Source organism: Haliotis rubra, unplaced genomic scaffold, assembly GCF_003918875.1.
Source record: "Haliotis rubra isolate DU_JTF1 unplaced genomic scaffold, ASM391887v1 Scf1712, whole genome shotgun sequence".
In the NCBI taxonomy this organism is placed as follows: Eukaryota; Metazoa; Mollusca; class Gastropoda; order Lepetellida; family Haliotidae; genus Haliotis; species Haliotis rubra.
Window position 1 is genome coordinate 105,500 of NW_025765684.1, and position 16,153 is coordinate 121,652.

The 16,153-nt window shown below is 41.7% G+C and overlaps 1 protein-coding gene and 1 long non-coding RNA gene across 3 annotated transcripts; both read left to right on the forward strand.

The window, feature by feature from the left end:
- Window positions 1–855: 855 nt before the first annotated feature.
- Window positions 856–7,025, forward strand: LOC124272661. 2 transcript variants are annotated; one of them, XR_006897397.1, is made up of 3 exons: window positions 856–979; window positions 5,557–5,640; window positions 6,704–7,025. XR_006897397.1 is itself a non-coding variant. In XM_046707846.1 (3 exons), the coding sequence occupies exons 1-3, from the start codon at window positions 5,392–5,394 to the stop codon at window positions 6,912–6,914; spliced, it is 303 nt and encodes a 100-aa protein (XP_046563802.1). In that variant the 5' UTR covers window positions 5,377–5,391; the 3' UTR covers window positions 6,915–7,025. The 2 variants fall into 2 exon arrangements, 1 of the variants encoding a protein (XP_046563802.1); XM_046707846.1 differs by lacking the exon at window positions 856–979 and adding an exon at window positions 5,377–5,399.
- A 4,745-nt stretch (window positions 7,026–11,770) lies between these two features.
- LOC124272662 lies at window positions 11,771–13,686 on the forward strand. The gene is made up of 3 exons (XR_006897398.1): window positions 11,771–11,892; window positions 13,110–13,224; window positions 13,336–13,686. It is a non-coding gene; the product is annotated as an uncharacterized LOC124272662 (long non-coding RNA).
- The last annotated feature ends 2,467 nt before the right edge of the window (window positions 13,687–16,153 follow it).

The window sequence follows — 16,153 nt, forward strand, 5'->3', positions numbered from 1 at the left end:
AGTGCGGCGTAAAACTAAACTCATTCACTCACTCAAACCTGAACATAAGGCTGTTGCTGCAGTCGATAGTCAGGGAGTGAGTATTTTTGGTTCCAAGCCCATTTAAACACATTTTTCGGCTTAACATTTACTGCAAAAATAAAGTGGCTGAAAACCTGGGTTCGATTCCCCATATGGGTACAATGTGTCAAGCCCATTTGTTTCCCCCTGCCGCGATATTGCTGAAAGCGGCGTAAAAATGAACTCACTAACTCACTCAACCAAATCAGCGAGCCTGACCTTCCGATCTCTCTTAAAACTAGCATGGGTTGCTGAAGACAAATTCTAACCCGGACCTTCACGGGCCATTTTCCTTTTCACCACTACAAAAATGAAACATACAAATAGCTTGTGCTGTATTACAATCGAGTTGAACCTGGGATTCGAACTCAGCATCAGCGGATCTTATGTTCAGAATTCATCCTCAGCGTCATTACAGCCTTTAATTATATTTGGGAATGTAAATTCACCCCAGGGACATAGTACCCGTGAAGATCCGGGTTAGAATTGGTCTTTAGCAACCCATGCATGGAATATAGCTGCGGCTTCTAAACAACTTACCCCAACTATTTAGATCGATGCTTATGATATTGATCACTGAGTTTACTTGTCCAGACTCGATTATTTATAGACCGCAACCATATAGCTGGTATATTGCTGAGTGCGGCGTTAAACAACAAACAAACAATTACGTCGTGAAAAATAATATCTTGCCAAACGATGAACCAACATGACCCTGAACCTAAGCGAGAGACAGCTTGCGTCGATTCAGTACAACCCTGAAGCCTTTTTCCAAGAAAACCAAGATTCGGGGGAATAGCAGGAAATACCCAGCGTGCTAAAAATAGTTCCACGTGTCACAGCTGTCATCTGCCAGGGGCTCGGCTTATATCGGCTGCTATCGACAAGGTTGAGCTGATTGTCACGATGTCTGGTAAAGGTAGGTGTGAGATTATGATCTATCTCGGCGTTTTCAGTTTCTGTACCTAATACTACTGCCTTGTACTACATTGTGTAAACTGCCATAAGAACGTTTAGTATTTGTTCTTAAAAGTATTGAATTGTGTCAATCTATTTCAGCAGCATCATCAGCCCCAGCGTTTTAAATGAATCATTGCAACAACCGTTTACATCATACTTGTAGAAGCCGTAAAACAACCCAACTGTAACAAACAATTCACAGCGCTTGTTCAGTTTGCCGAGGGATATGTATATGGGAACTACCGTACGAACTCTATAAGACGCCAGCAGTAATTAATTTCTCGTTGAATTACTGCTGCCGTCTCTTAGAGGTGGTACGAAAGTAATATCTTTCACTATAGTGAATCCGAAATTCATATAATCTCAGATTTCTACAATCATACAAGCATTTCTACACAACCGTACATTTACAAAACAAAGGACATTAGCAATGACGAACATATATGACAGAATCAAATTTGTTGGTTTGATGTTTAACGCCGCACTCAGCAATATTCCGGTAAAATGGCGGCGGCCTGTAAATAATCGAGTCTGAACCAGACAATCCAGTGATCAAAATCATGAGGATCGATATATATAGTTGGTATACAATGACATATGTCACCCGATCCCGTTAGTCGCCTTTTACGGCAAGCATGGGTTGCTGGAGACCAATTCTAACCTGGATCGTCACGGGTCAGAATTTAATAGGAAATAATCCATTTCAGCAGGACGACCAGTACTGGGTGAATATTTACAACAAATGACACTTGTTTTCATCAAATACGTGGAACAGTAAAACAATAACTGTAATATATAAAATGCTTCACACTTGTTCGATTTGCCCTTTGGGTAAATGAATAAGACATACCGTACATCATCTAATGGATACCGGTGATAGTTCATTTCGCGTGGCTTGGCGTCTAATATGTAGTTAAACACATTACATTAATAGGGAAATTGTTTTCCTCGGACATGCATTAATTTCATCAAATATTGATAAACTCGGCCTCAGATAGAAGTGGGCTACCACTTTAGGACCCGGAGTGTAATGAATAGCGTGCGCCTGATTTAGAAAATACGGTACACGAATTGTCAATCTGGGTTTTTCACGTTAGGTGAGGTCAGGTGAACTTGGGTTTAACGTCGTGCTTGAGAATATTTCGCTCATATGACGACGTGCATGCGTGTGTATTTGTATGTGCGGCTGCTTGTACTAGCCCAGACTGAAGCTGGTTTTATAGTGCTAGCCCACTGAGATACCATGCCGCAGTGAAGCATGAATACCCCACTCAGACACATTATACTGACTCCGAGCCGACCAGTCCTTGTTGTACCCATTAATGCCGAGCGCCAGGCAGGGACCAACAAGTACCATATTTTAACGTCTTTTGGTATGACGCGGTCGGGGATCGAACTCCCCGACCTTCCGCTCCGGGTTTCACGTTAAGGTGACCTTTTAGTTTTAGATGTTCGCAGGTAGGCTAATCTCGGTACACTTCGAATTTACCTGTTGTTTTACTTGTTTTTAGGATTAGGCTTTGGGGTTGGTGTGTAATATTTAACTGCGCATGCGCTCCAGAGAACTGATTATTGACTATCCGCCACCTTACTTGAATCTTTGTGATGAAAAGTTGACAATTTAAAAAAATTCAACTTTAATGATGAAATAAAAATAAAACGCAAATAGTTGGTAAAACACTCATTCATATATATTACAATGTAGAATGTGCTGAAATAATATGCACCCCATTCGAGATTTCTCCCTACAGCCCGAGAGCTGCAGTTAGTTGGGTCATGACGTTTCATTTACAATGTACACAGTCTACAAGATATAGGCTAGAGAGGTGTATTGTGTTGGAAATGCACCAGAAAACACTGACAGTGAACCGGGAGCACTGTGGGCGACTTCAAACGCCGGAGGAGCAAGCCATGCATGTCAATTTTTTCTTGATATTTATAAACTAGACTGACGTACGAAGGAATGTACACCACAAGTTGCACCCAGTTTAGCAACCTGTGTACAGACAGTGTCTATGGCTTCTAACACAAAGTCAAAACGCTTTTCAAAATATTTACTTCGTTTCTTTAAAAATAATCCCCAAACATCAGCCTTTAATTGTTAACACTCGTGCGCCTGTAATGGTTTAAGTCAGTTGACATTTAGCCACCAGTGTAGGGTGTTGTTACACCCCATTAAAAATCGCCTTTGTGCAAATAAACCTTATTTAAAGAATGGATTTTACTAGAAACTGACCTGTTGAATTTATGAAGGATAATTGTATCTTCTTCATAGCTATCATTTTTCTCTCATCGAGTGACCTCTTAAAGTTGATAAAGGTGACAAGTTGGGCTAACCATGCAATTAGAAACGAAAAGACAAATTTCAAATTTTATCATGCTGTATTTTACTGATCTTCATTGTTTTACTATGAAAACTAGAGTGAGTGAGTTGTTTTACACCGCATTTAGCAATATTCCAGCAATATCATGGTGGGGGCCACCTGAAATGGGAAAACTAGAGTGTCATAGAGGCTTTGATAGTAGTGCGAGGTATTTAGTTCAAGTGTAGCCTGATATAATGTACCTGGCGTCAGCAGGCGGGGGGTTCTTGGCCTTCATAAATTCACTGCTAGGTACTCGAACAGACACATAAACCAGGCGCTGACCTGAACAACACACATACGACAAATCAAACGAGTAAAGATGATCTACTTACCCTGTGTGATTCATAACACCAGACGCTGCCTGTATTATGAGCCTATGACCTTTTACTAAATAAACGGGGCGGTGGGGTAGCCTAGTGGTTAAAGCGTCCGCTCGTCACGCCGAAGACCCGGGTTCGATTCCCCACATGGGTGCAATGTGTGTAGCCCATGTTTGGTACCCCAAGTCATGATATTGCTAAAAGCGGCGTAAAACCATACTCACTCACTACTAAATAAACTGTATTGCTTTCTTTGATCACTTGCTTTACAAATCTCTTACAGAAGACGGGCAACATAAGACAAAGTCTGTATTGTCAGGAGATGAGATTCGTTGTCGAAATAGAGAAATCACTCGAAACTGTTGATTCCCGACACAGAATAAACGACATCCAAAGGGACGAGTTAATTCTCCTTCCGGAATTACCGGAAGCGAGACTTTTATCTGACATAAACAATGTTGTGTTTCTTATATAATTTATTCATAACATCAAATAATTATGCATCAATTTTCATTAGTTCGAAGAGTATCTTCTACATGGATACTGAATCCCTGGCTCAGAATCAACCACAAGAACGTCATCGTGACGTCATCAATGATGTAAAACAAACGAAAAGCTATCCAGTTTTTTTTCAGTTCTAATGAGGTTAGTGAGTGAGTTGGGTTTTACATCCCTTTTAGCAACATTCCAGCAACGTCAGGGCAGGTTACACCAGGAACGGGCTTCACACATTATACCCAACTGGGGAATAGAACCCTGGTCTTCCAACGCTTTAACCACAAGGCTAATGCGTAGTGGTGTGACGATTCATCGATACGCATCGATACGCATCGATCCATTGGGCGCCGATATAGTGATCGATACAAAGGTTTACATTGTCGTATATCCCGATACGATACTTCAAATGGGCCACGATACATCGATGTTTTACTTTGAATATTGCCGAATCCCGATATCTGTCAAGAAAGACTTACTTTTGTCTGATGATTAAATTATATGCATACTTATTTTCCCTTCAAATCATAAGTTTTTAGGAAATTATTGCACCAGGAACTGTGTCAAACATAGCGCTCACATTACATTAACATTCACAAAGTCCGTGCATAAACGTAATTATCTCATTTCCGAATTAACATTGAAAAACGCTGGCGGAATTTTACCAAATGCTTTAAAGTGGTTTTGTTTTGATCTTACGGTGTTTTATAGTTGGTGTTAGAATGAAAGTTTTTGGTATCGTGATACGTATCGTATCGCCACCCTTATATTTGGATTCGTGTCGTATCGCAGCTTCAGTGCACAATGCTTTGGCAATATATCGTATTGACTACAATTTTAGTATTGTGATGTATTGTATCGCAGGTTGTATGCCAATACCAGCACTAGTGGTAATGCGTAGCCCCCTAATGCGGTTAGAAGTCCGAGTGTCATGAGAGTTTCTCTATAATTAAATCGGCAGTTTGCGAAGTACTTAGTAGTATATGTTATCAAAATGCGATTTCTCGATAAACAAGATATAGGCATGTGCTCAAAATGTATATTTCTGAGCATGTCTTCTATTATAATTACGCGTCCTTGGAGTCATTATATTTTCTGTAAAAACAAAATAATTTGATCGCTGTCCTTGTGTTTCAGAAAGCAAATAGGGACAGTATAAACTGACGAACAGAACAACGTACACGTACACAATGTTGGTGTAAGTCGCAATGAGTATATTTTTCAGAATATTTACACCTTTTTTGTTTGAGAAAATATTCCCAAAGCACAGATGTGCACTTTCTTTTGTGCTTCAGTATATTTTCATCCGGCATGAGCAACTTATGAACCGTGCATTCCATTATTCTCTGTTACAGGACAATATGTGCCCATTGGAAACAAGGGATCGGCCCCTCCTCCCCGACCACCTCCACAGCAGCCACCCCCACGGCAACCCCCGGGTATGTGAATATTCCATCGGGAAATATGCCATTCAGAGAGTATGTAAGACCATGTCATTTAACGTGTATACATGTATGTATCTGTTATGTCTCACAGTCCTTGACTTCTTCAGGTTCTGTTATCTCACTGTTGCTCGTTTTCAAATTACCCGGCCGCGTCATACCAAAAGACGTTAAAATATGGTACTTGTTGGTCCCTGCCTGGCGCTCGGCCTTAATGGGTACAACAAGGACTGGTCGGCTCGGAGTCAGTATAATGTGTCTGAGTGGGGTATTCATGCTTCACTGCAGCGTGGTATCTCAGTAGGCTAGCACTATAAAACCTGCTTAAGTCTGGGCTAGTACAAGCAGCCGCACATACACATACACACGCATGCACGTCGTCATATGAGCGAAATATTCTCAAGCACGACGTTAAACCCAATTTCACCTCACCTTTTCAAATTAAATGGGATCATTATTTATAACTGTCAAAATTTTAACATTCAGAGACTGAGATTTAGTCTATTATACATCTAGCATTGTTTCAGTAGATTATGTGTTCTTTTAGTGTTTGTCAAAATTTCTGAGAATCGGCCAAACATGAGGTAAAGGTGTAAATCCAGCTGGGTAGCGAAGGTCTTGTCAGTCCTGATGGTCCCTGGTGTGGTGATCTTCCTTCCGTTGCTAGCGATCTATAGCTGTTTTAATATTGTATCTTTCTGCATAGTGATATCATTTTATGATATCATGCTAGTTTAAAGTCAAAATCTGTTTGTGTTACTCTCCCTTGACGACAGGTTTTTATTGTCTAAATGTCCCTCTTATTAAAATAAATTGTTCTCTTCACGTTGTGGGGAAATGGCAACTGAAGTAATGATGCCGGATGAAAATATACTGACGCACAAAAGAAAGTACACACCTGGTGCTTTGGAAATATGTTCTCAAACAAAAAGGTGTAAATGCGACGTTATAAGTTTTATTTTAGTAATGGAGTGTCACAATTTGCCTCGAAGGAGTATCTTATATCTCTACAAATGAAGTTTTTCCAAGGATGTTAAAAACCGTATGTTCTATTTTTCAGCACCTCGACTGATACGCGCAACACACACAACAAGCGGGGGCGGCTTTCCGAAGTCTCACTCGGCATAGCACATTCCGTTCGTCACCACTCGCCTCTTTCCGTAATCTCCAAGAGCTGGTCCCGGAATAACACGAATTGGTCACGAATGGATATGGCAGTATTACAACGTAAAATGGCCTTGCGGACATACAATCTCGTTATGTTGGCATAAGAATTTACTGACTGATAGGCGTTATCTTTGAACAGGTCCTGGCAATGATTAAAATATAGATGTGGAAACTTACTTTGCTGAAAGTATTAAGTTAATGAAGATTGAATTACATATGTCTTTTGTTTGTGTTTGTTTGCTGTTTAACGCCGCGATATTCCAGTTATATGAATAATATATTCTGAACCAGTGATCGACATCATGAGCATCGATCTACGCAATTGGGATAAGATGACATGCTCCATCCAAGTCAGGAAGCCTGACCACACGATCCTGTTAGACGCCTCTTACGACAAGCATGGGTTGCTGAAGATCAATTCTCACTCGGATCTTCACGAGTCTATGGTCGTTTCAGCAGGAAATTACGTATGGATGAATGACCATTTTATGCCGTATCCTCATTGATGTGCTGCATCAGAATCCAGTCGATCCTAGGATTCGAACTCTTTATCAGAAGATGTTATCATGAAGACGCCCTCTATGCATTTGTCGTAAACAAAATTTTGTGAATCTAAATTTTGATTACGGAAATGAAAATGCGTGTCGAATTTATTTGTTTATGCGTAGCAATTGTTTTATTTGAATAATAATAACGCATATTCTTCCATGAACCTGGAAAATATTCGATTATGATCGGTTAATCAGATGTAGAAAATCACAATAACCATAAATGTAGTTTTGACGACTACAACAACCCGGACACTTCCAAACTTTGTTTGTTTGTTTGTTGGTTAAAGCCGCACTATGTTCCAGGTGGATGACAGCGGTCTGTAAACAATCGAGCCTGGAACAGACAATCCAGTGATAGATATCATGAGCGTCGATCTATAGACAATTGGTGTACAATGCAATTTACACGCATCAGACAAGTCGGCGATCCTGACCACACGATTCGCCTCTTACAAACCTTGGATGCTGAAGACCAATTCTAACATGATCTTTACGGCCACCTAAAACGGACACTAATATCAATCGTTATAATTAGGCATGTATAACATCATATGTAGAAATATTTGTGACAGAACGTTTTGGAACTGTGACTTTGAAAATTTGACAGTATTTCAACCAATCTTTGAATTTGGCACTTTTCTTTATCAGACTGTGACGTCTTATAAACACCGGGGGAACAAGCTTCGGGTATGATGCTACACTTGGACAGCCAGGTCGTGTCTAGGGTGTGATTCATGTTTGGCCTTTATGCGACTAAAAGGTACTAGCTCAAGCAACGTTACACCGGGCGTTCTTTATTAGCTTTTCCTTAACACAAGGAGTGATATTGTTTATTGTCTAATTTTTATAAGTATGGTAAAATACCATACCACTGGTAAAGATAAACAAGAAGACAAAGTCATCAATATCCCCCGCAATGGCAAAATACTCTTCATATATGTCTACGAGTTTTGATTATGTCAAATGTTTGGCGTGTATATAGCTAAGTGGAAGGAGAGTACTGAAAGGTTTCAAAGTTCTGCTCCAGAAAGGAGCACTACCACCAAATGCAGTTGAAGTCAAACTTGTTGCCATGGAAACGGAAAAAACTATTTTATTCAGAAATCCAAAAATACCAAAGGGCAGCAGTAGACCACCAGATATATCTATGTGCCTGGTTTGGTGAAGAAACATTGAATGGTTTTAGAGTTAAGCTCCAGAAAAGAGTACTACCACCAATTTCAGTCTAAGTCAAACTTGTTGCCATGGAAACGCAAAAAATGTTTGATTCAGAAATCAAAACTACCAAAAGGCACCAGTTCACCACCAGATCTATCTATGTGCCTGGTTTGGTGAAGAATCATAGAATGGTGTTAGAGTTATGCTCCGGAAATGACAAATGTGCACGGACGGACGGACGCACGGACGGAGTCCATTTTAATACCCCCGCAAAACGCGTTGCGGGGGATAATGACAACGGTGGGAGGGAATTGGTTGGAAGGAAAGTGAACAGAATCCTGATTCAAAATACTTGACAGACAAGTACTACCCTGATTATTTCGTTGGGGTAGCCTCGTGGTTGAAGAGTTCGCTCGTTACGCTGAAGACCCGGGTTAAAGTCACTCACTCACTCACAACTCCGATTAACGTTGTTTCGCTGTATGACAAAGACTTATCCAGATGGCTGTATCACGCCGACCCCTGAAGATCAGATTAAACATCAAATCATCATCAACATTATCATCATCATTATGTGAAGGTCTGGGTTAGAACTTGTCAGCCCGTCTTGTCCAGACTCACTTATTTACAGGTTGCCGCCATGCGCCAGAGATGTTGCGTACTGCTTGTATTTGTATTATTTGATAAAGTTGTATTGGTCGTATTTCTAATAACTTCATGAATACACGGTGTGGCCACAACGGTCATTTGCTCATCACATATGTATTAAGATGTGTTCTTTTTATCGTAAATGTACGCGAATGTCGTTAATCGTGTAAATTACAAGGTGTCTCCTCCCATTACGCAGACAGACAGTTCGCAGACACCTTAAAACAACAACATTTACGGTTCAGTGAACAGATTATCTACTACCTGTTACCTACACATTATAATAGAATAGTCCAAATAAAAACACAGGAACAAACTGAAGCTATATTATTTATTTTGAAAGATGGACGAAAAGACAGTAATTTGAATTTTTATTGCGGCAATATAAAAACAGTTTATTTTCATAAACATTTCGGTTTAACCTTCTAGTCTAACAGGAGTCGGCATCATCATATTGAAAACATTAGCTTAGCTATTAAAAATTTGCGACACTGTTGTATCATATAAATCAAATATAGACAAATGTGAACCTAAATATTATTCATGTGGAATATAGAAGTTATATATGTTTTGCACACAATATTAAGATATATGACGAGTGTACTTAATTACGATTTATTTAGAATAAATATTTAAAATATGACGCATCATGTCAATGTGGCCATGGGTGTGAGAATGTTTTATATTACTTCCTTGAATGCCGGTTGTATACTACTCAAAGACATAAACTGTTACAATCTTTAGAAAGGATTGTTGAAATTAGAACACCGATTGGTATTAATCGTATCTTACATAGCAATGCAGGTGTCTCATTTACTGCAAATCAGAATGTTTTCAAATATGTACATATCTATATCTCTCCAACAAAACGTTTTCTCAGTTAACGTCTGTTGTACATATGCTATTATTGGGATGGGTCTTTTTCTATCAATAAACACAATCAAAACTCTCAGTGACAAACCTGTTTTTACATTCGATAGTAATTGATAGTAAAATAAATATTTAGAAGAGAAATCATTTATCATTTAATCAAACAAAGTTCTATTTACACACAATCAAACTTCTCAGTAACGAACCTGTTTTAGGCTCACCCTGCTCTACTCACTAGACAGTGGACTGTTCCATTATACTCGTAGGTGTTACATGTATGCATATACAACTGTACATGCACACATACCTACCTACCTACCTACACACATACATACAGACATCCATACGTACATTACATAATCAAAGTTGGAAAACCTACTCAAAATGTTGAATTGAAACATACACACACAGTCACTCTCTCAATCTCGCTCTTTTATACATCCAGCCAATCCCTCCCTCGATCCGTCCGACCCTCCACGCACGCACACTTGCTCGTTATCAAGAACGTTCCCATGTGAAGAAAAGGACCACGTGGATTCCTGCATGGGCCTATATTATTGAAGCTCTCTTAGCGCTAAGATAGTCGTAAGTGCCATACATTAACGTTAACTTACGACGATCTTAGCGCTAAGACAGCTTCGAAAATCTAGGCCCTGGAGAATTGAGAACTTGCGAGAAGTCAGCTACATGCTTTCCCTTTTCCATGAGTGACAATATACCTGTTGAGAAAAGAGGCAGGAATACCCGGATATATCACTCAGTCACACGAGACGCTTCGCCACATCTTACAAAGTCCAGTCAAGATCTTGCACGTGTTTCATCTGTTTCATTTTTGATGAGTCATCACAAAATCTAAATACACATCTGTAATAAAATGATTTACTTTCATTAAGAGATCAACCGAAAACGTGAAACACAATTTCCATTAGCGTCGCTAACGTATATTTATATCGGTAACAAGTACGGTTCAACATGCTGTGATAGAAGCCATGTGGAGAGTTAGCGACCGATACAGCCGCTTGTACTGTCCAACCAACAAGGAGAGTGGGGAGCGTGCCGTGAACTGATCCACTACCTACTCGAAGGGGGAACAGGTATGAAAACTTCGCGCGCGTGATTTTGTGATCCTTGCAGTAATCACTTTCTACGCAATGATTCGGAAGCGTCGTGTTTCTGCTTGGGCATTTGTATAATAGTATCTTGTAAAGTGGGCTGTTAAAAGAGTATTAAACTCTGCAGATATTTGAAACTTATCATGTCGCACTCTAAATTGGGTAAACGTATTATCCATAAAATATTCACACATACAGAACCTAGGCTAGGACAGAAATTAACCGTTTGGTATTTTTTTATCGTTAAACACATGAAACATTCGAGTGTTGTATTTGGTTGTGTATGGAAATGGTCAACCGCAAAATAGCATGCAAAATAGTATTTGCAAATAGAACCCGTTCCAGTAGAGCGAGAGTAGACTGACAGGCTTCACAGCAGTTTATCGCTTTAAATACCCTCGGCCCCTTAATGGTAAAATGGACTGCACCGCTATTCAGATTCACGGGTTCAAATGACAGGTCGTCTCACTGCAAAACAATATGAAGAACACACTAAAAAGCTTGCATTAGGCCGATCTTTTTTATGTCAATCCTATTCGCCTGACGCAGTGGTGTTTTGCTGCGAGGTCAGTAAATACGGAGAGTGGAAAATACCCAGGCTTGTTCCCGGGCCCGCTTGGATGGGAAATACCAACACGCTAAAAATAGATTCACGCAATGACACCGACGACATCGCCTGGAGCTCGGTTTTCATTCGACTCAGATCGGGAAGGCTGAACTGAACGCGAGAATGTCTGGGAAAGGTAGGTGGTGACAATATGATCTCGTGAATATATGTAACAGAGAGCCAATATAATACATCCCCGGCTTTGTATTATATTGCGTATACTCAAAGGAGTATTTAAGAAATTGATTTGGTATTCTCCGAAATAACATTGCGTTGTGTCGGAGTCCTTCAGCTCCACTAGTATCGTCCCATGTGAATCTTTACAACCAACTCATTTACTTTGATCAAAATAGTAACAACAGTAAACTGATCCACTGAGATCTATTTGTAACCATGAGGGTTGAGGGTTACAGGTGGAATGCCTGCAAGTGTGCAATAAAGCTGATGCCTCGCTCTGAGAATGTGGGTTAGAGTCCCGGATGGAATTCGATAACCCGGCCGGAACTGCTAGGATTTGTACTTTCGTGGGAAAGTATAATCCCCAGTATTTACTGGACAAAAATTGTTAGGATATATGTAAATCTTTGAAATTATGAATAATGATGTATTTATTCATTGACACATTGATAAAATATCAATCATAACAATACCAATATCCCTATTATTTTGTCCAGTATATAACAATGTCATGTTAATTTGACTGTTTTCTTAAATGCATTGTATATTCATAGCTTTCGAAAATGGGTATCGTGTTAGTTTATAATGGTCAGAGTGCATGGGCTTGGACTAGCTCTTTTTGTTTAAAAAAAAAGGTGTACTAGAAATTATCAGATTATTTGATACCTACTGAGAAAGTCTAATCCTAAACATCACGTTATTTATATGTTCATTTAAACTGTTGCCAACATGTCGACTCTCAAACAACGCTCTCAGCAATATCCCAGCTATATGGCGATCGGTAAATAATCGGGTCTGGACCACATAGACCAATGATCAACAGCATGAGCATCGATGTACGCAGTTAGGGATACGATGACATGTGTCAACCAAGTCAGCGAGTCGTTGGTCGCCTCTTACGACAGGCATGCGTTGCTGAAGACCAATTCTGACCCGGATCTTCACGGGTCGGCTTCCAAACTCAAACAATAGGTAATCCTGGAAATCGTTACTTAGAAGATTTCAATGTTAAATACAAAACAGCTAAGATAATATTTTAATAACGATTTCCCCGATTTCTAATTTCATTCATTTCAGAAAGAGAAGAATCCATCGAAATGCTTTTTATAGTCTATTAAAGCAGCAAATTATATTATTAACCTGTCCATAAACGATCATAAATATTTTCTGTTGCAGGACAAAAGCTGGTTCCTCCCCCTGCCTCCCCGCCTTCCCCGTCTTCTTCAAGGAAACCCAACATCACCCCCTGTTCAAAGGCCACGCCCACAGGATCCACGGCCAAGACCAAGATGTATGTGCATATTTCTCCATCATCAATAAGCGTCATGACTTTACATAACGGGCAATCTATTTGTGTACTTTTTGTAAGAATGTTATTTTAATTTTTTAAAATATATTTCAGCTCCAGTTTACAAACCTGCTTTCCAACCAAGAAGCTGAGTTAGCAGTTTTCCGAAGACTTCTTCCTCTCTGCAAAGAAAATATCAAAACTGAAAGGACCATGCAGACATTTTCATGTAGGCCGGTTACCTTGGCCGTAATATTGCAGGAATGTTGCTAAAAGCGGCCTTAAACTAAACACACTCACTCATGAAGTCCTAAGCATTAACAATTTTGATTAAGATTGTCTTCGGACAATTCAGAAGTCCGAAGTCCAGACCTTAATCAGCTTTGCTGAAAGCACAAATGAAATTATACATATTTCTTATTTTCGTAGTGTTAGAAAACGGGTGAATAAACTGGGGATTTAAAACATAAATCCGAAATTGGTTATTGAATAAGTTTGTTTCATCGCCGTTTTGAACAGATTTCGGGTTTAGAGGATATAATTCAGGGATGCTCCACCAGGACAGTCGGGCCATGGTTATAGTGTGCTGTTACACCAGCACAGCCAAACTGTGGTTCGGGTATAATGCTACACCAGCACAGCCAGACTGTGGTTCGGGTATGCCACACCAGCACAGCCAGATTGTGGTTCGGGTATAACGCTACACCAGCACAGCCAGACTGTGGCTCGGGTATAACGCTACACCAGCACAGCCAGACCGAGGTTCGGGTATAATCGCTACACCAACACAGCGAGCGTGGTTCGCATAACGCTAACACCAGCACAGCCAGACCGTGGTTCGGGTATAATGCTACACCAGCACAGCCAGACCGTGGTTCGGGTATAATGCTACACCGGCCTTAAACCAAACTGTGGTTCGGGTATAATGCTACACCAGCACAGCCAGACCGTGATTCGGGTATAATGCTACACCAGCACAGCCAGGTCGTGGTTCGGGTATTATGCTACAACAGCACACCAGACCGTAGTTCGGGTATAATGCTACACCAGCAACAGCCGCCAGACCGTGGTTCGGGTATAATGCTACACCGGCTTTAAACCAGAACTGTGGTTCTGGTATAACGCTACTAACCAGCACAGCCAGATCGTGGTTCGGGTATAACGCTACACCAGCACAGCCAGACCGTGGTTCGGGTATAATGCTACACCAGCACAGTCAGGCCGTGGTTTGGGCATATAATGCTACACCAGCACAGTCACCGCATGGTTCTGGTTGGTGTTACACCGGCACACCAGACCGTGGTTCAGGGTATAATGCTACACCAGCACAGCCAGACCGTGGTTCAGGTGTGATGCCACACCAGCGCAGCCAGACGGCGGTTCGGGCATAATGCTACACCAGCACAGCCAGACCGTGGTTTGGGTATAATGCTACACCAGCACAGCTTGACTCGTGTAATGTTACACCAGCAATGTTTCAGGCAGTCGTTACATATTGCATTAACCAGCATAGCCAGACCATGGTTCGCGCATAACGCTACACCTACCGTTTCAGACCGTGGTTCGGGTATAATGTTACACCAGCACAGCCAGACCGTCGTTCGGGTATATTGCCACACCAGTACACAGCAAGTCTGGGTTCGAGTATAATGCCAACTGGCACAGCACAGTCAGACCGTGGTTCGGGTATAATGCTACACCAACACAGCCAGACCGTGGTTCTGGTATAATGCTACACCAGCACAGCCAGGCAGGTCGTTCGGGCATATTGCTACACCAGCACAGGCAGTCCGGTGGTTCGGGTATAATGCTACACCAGCACATTCAGACCGTGGTTCGGGTATAATGCTACACCAGCACAGCGCGCTGCGACCGCGGTCTGGGTATAATGTTACACCAGCACAGCCAGACCGTGGTTCGGGTATAATGCTACACCAGCACAGCCAGCCAGACGGTGTTTCGTATTATGCTACACCAGCACAGCGAGATCGTGGTTCGGTATAACGGCTACACCAGCACAGCCAGACCGTGGTTCGGGTATAATGCTACACCAGCACCGCCAGACTGGTGGTTCGGGTATAATGCTACACCAGCACAGCCAGACCGTGGTTCGGGTATAATGCTACACCAGCACAGCCAGACCGTGGTTCGGGTATAATGCTACACCAGCACAGTCAGGCCGTAGTTTGGGCATAATGCTACACCAGCACAGTCACCGCATGGTTCGGGTTGGGTGTTACACCGGCACACCCAGACCATGGTTTGGGTATAATGCTACACCAGCACAGCCAGACCGTGGTTCGTGTGTGATGCTACACCAGCGCAGCCAGACGGCGGTTCGTGTATAATGCTACACCAGCACAGCCAGACCGTAGTTTGTGTATAATGCTACACCAGAACAGCCACGTCTTGGCTCGGGTATAATGTTACACCAGCACAGCCAGGCAGTCGTTCGGGTATATTGCTACACCAGCATAGCCAGACCATGGTTCGCGTTTAATGCTACACCAGCACATTCAGACCGTGGTTCGGGTATAATGCTACACCAGCACAGCCAGACCGCGGTTCGGGTATATTGCTACACCAGCACAGCAAGGTCTGGGTTCGATATAATGCTACACCAGCACAGTCAGAAGCAGCACAGCCAGTCCGTGGTTCGAGTATAATGCCACACCAGCACAGTCAGACCGTGGTTCGGGTATATTGCTACACCAGCATAGGCAGTCCATGGTTCGCGTTTAATGCTACACCAGCACATTCAGACCGTGGTTCGGGTATAATGCTACACCAGCACAGCCAGACCGCGGTTCGGGTATAATGTTACACCAGCACAGCCAGACCGTGGTTCGGGTATAATGCTACACCAGCACAGCCAGACGGTGTTCTTGGTATTATGCTACACCAGCACAGCCAGACCGTGGTTCGCATATTG

Bases quoted from the DNA above. Each gene is read 5' to 3' on its own strand.
- LOC124272661 (XM_046707846.1), top strand. The intron at 5,641-6,703 runs GTATGTGAATAT...TCTATTTTTCAG, and splicing joins ACCCCCACGGCAACCCCCGG to CACCTCGACTGATACGCGCA.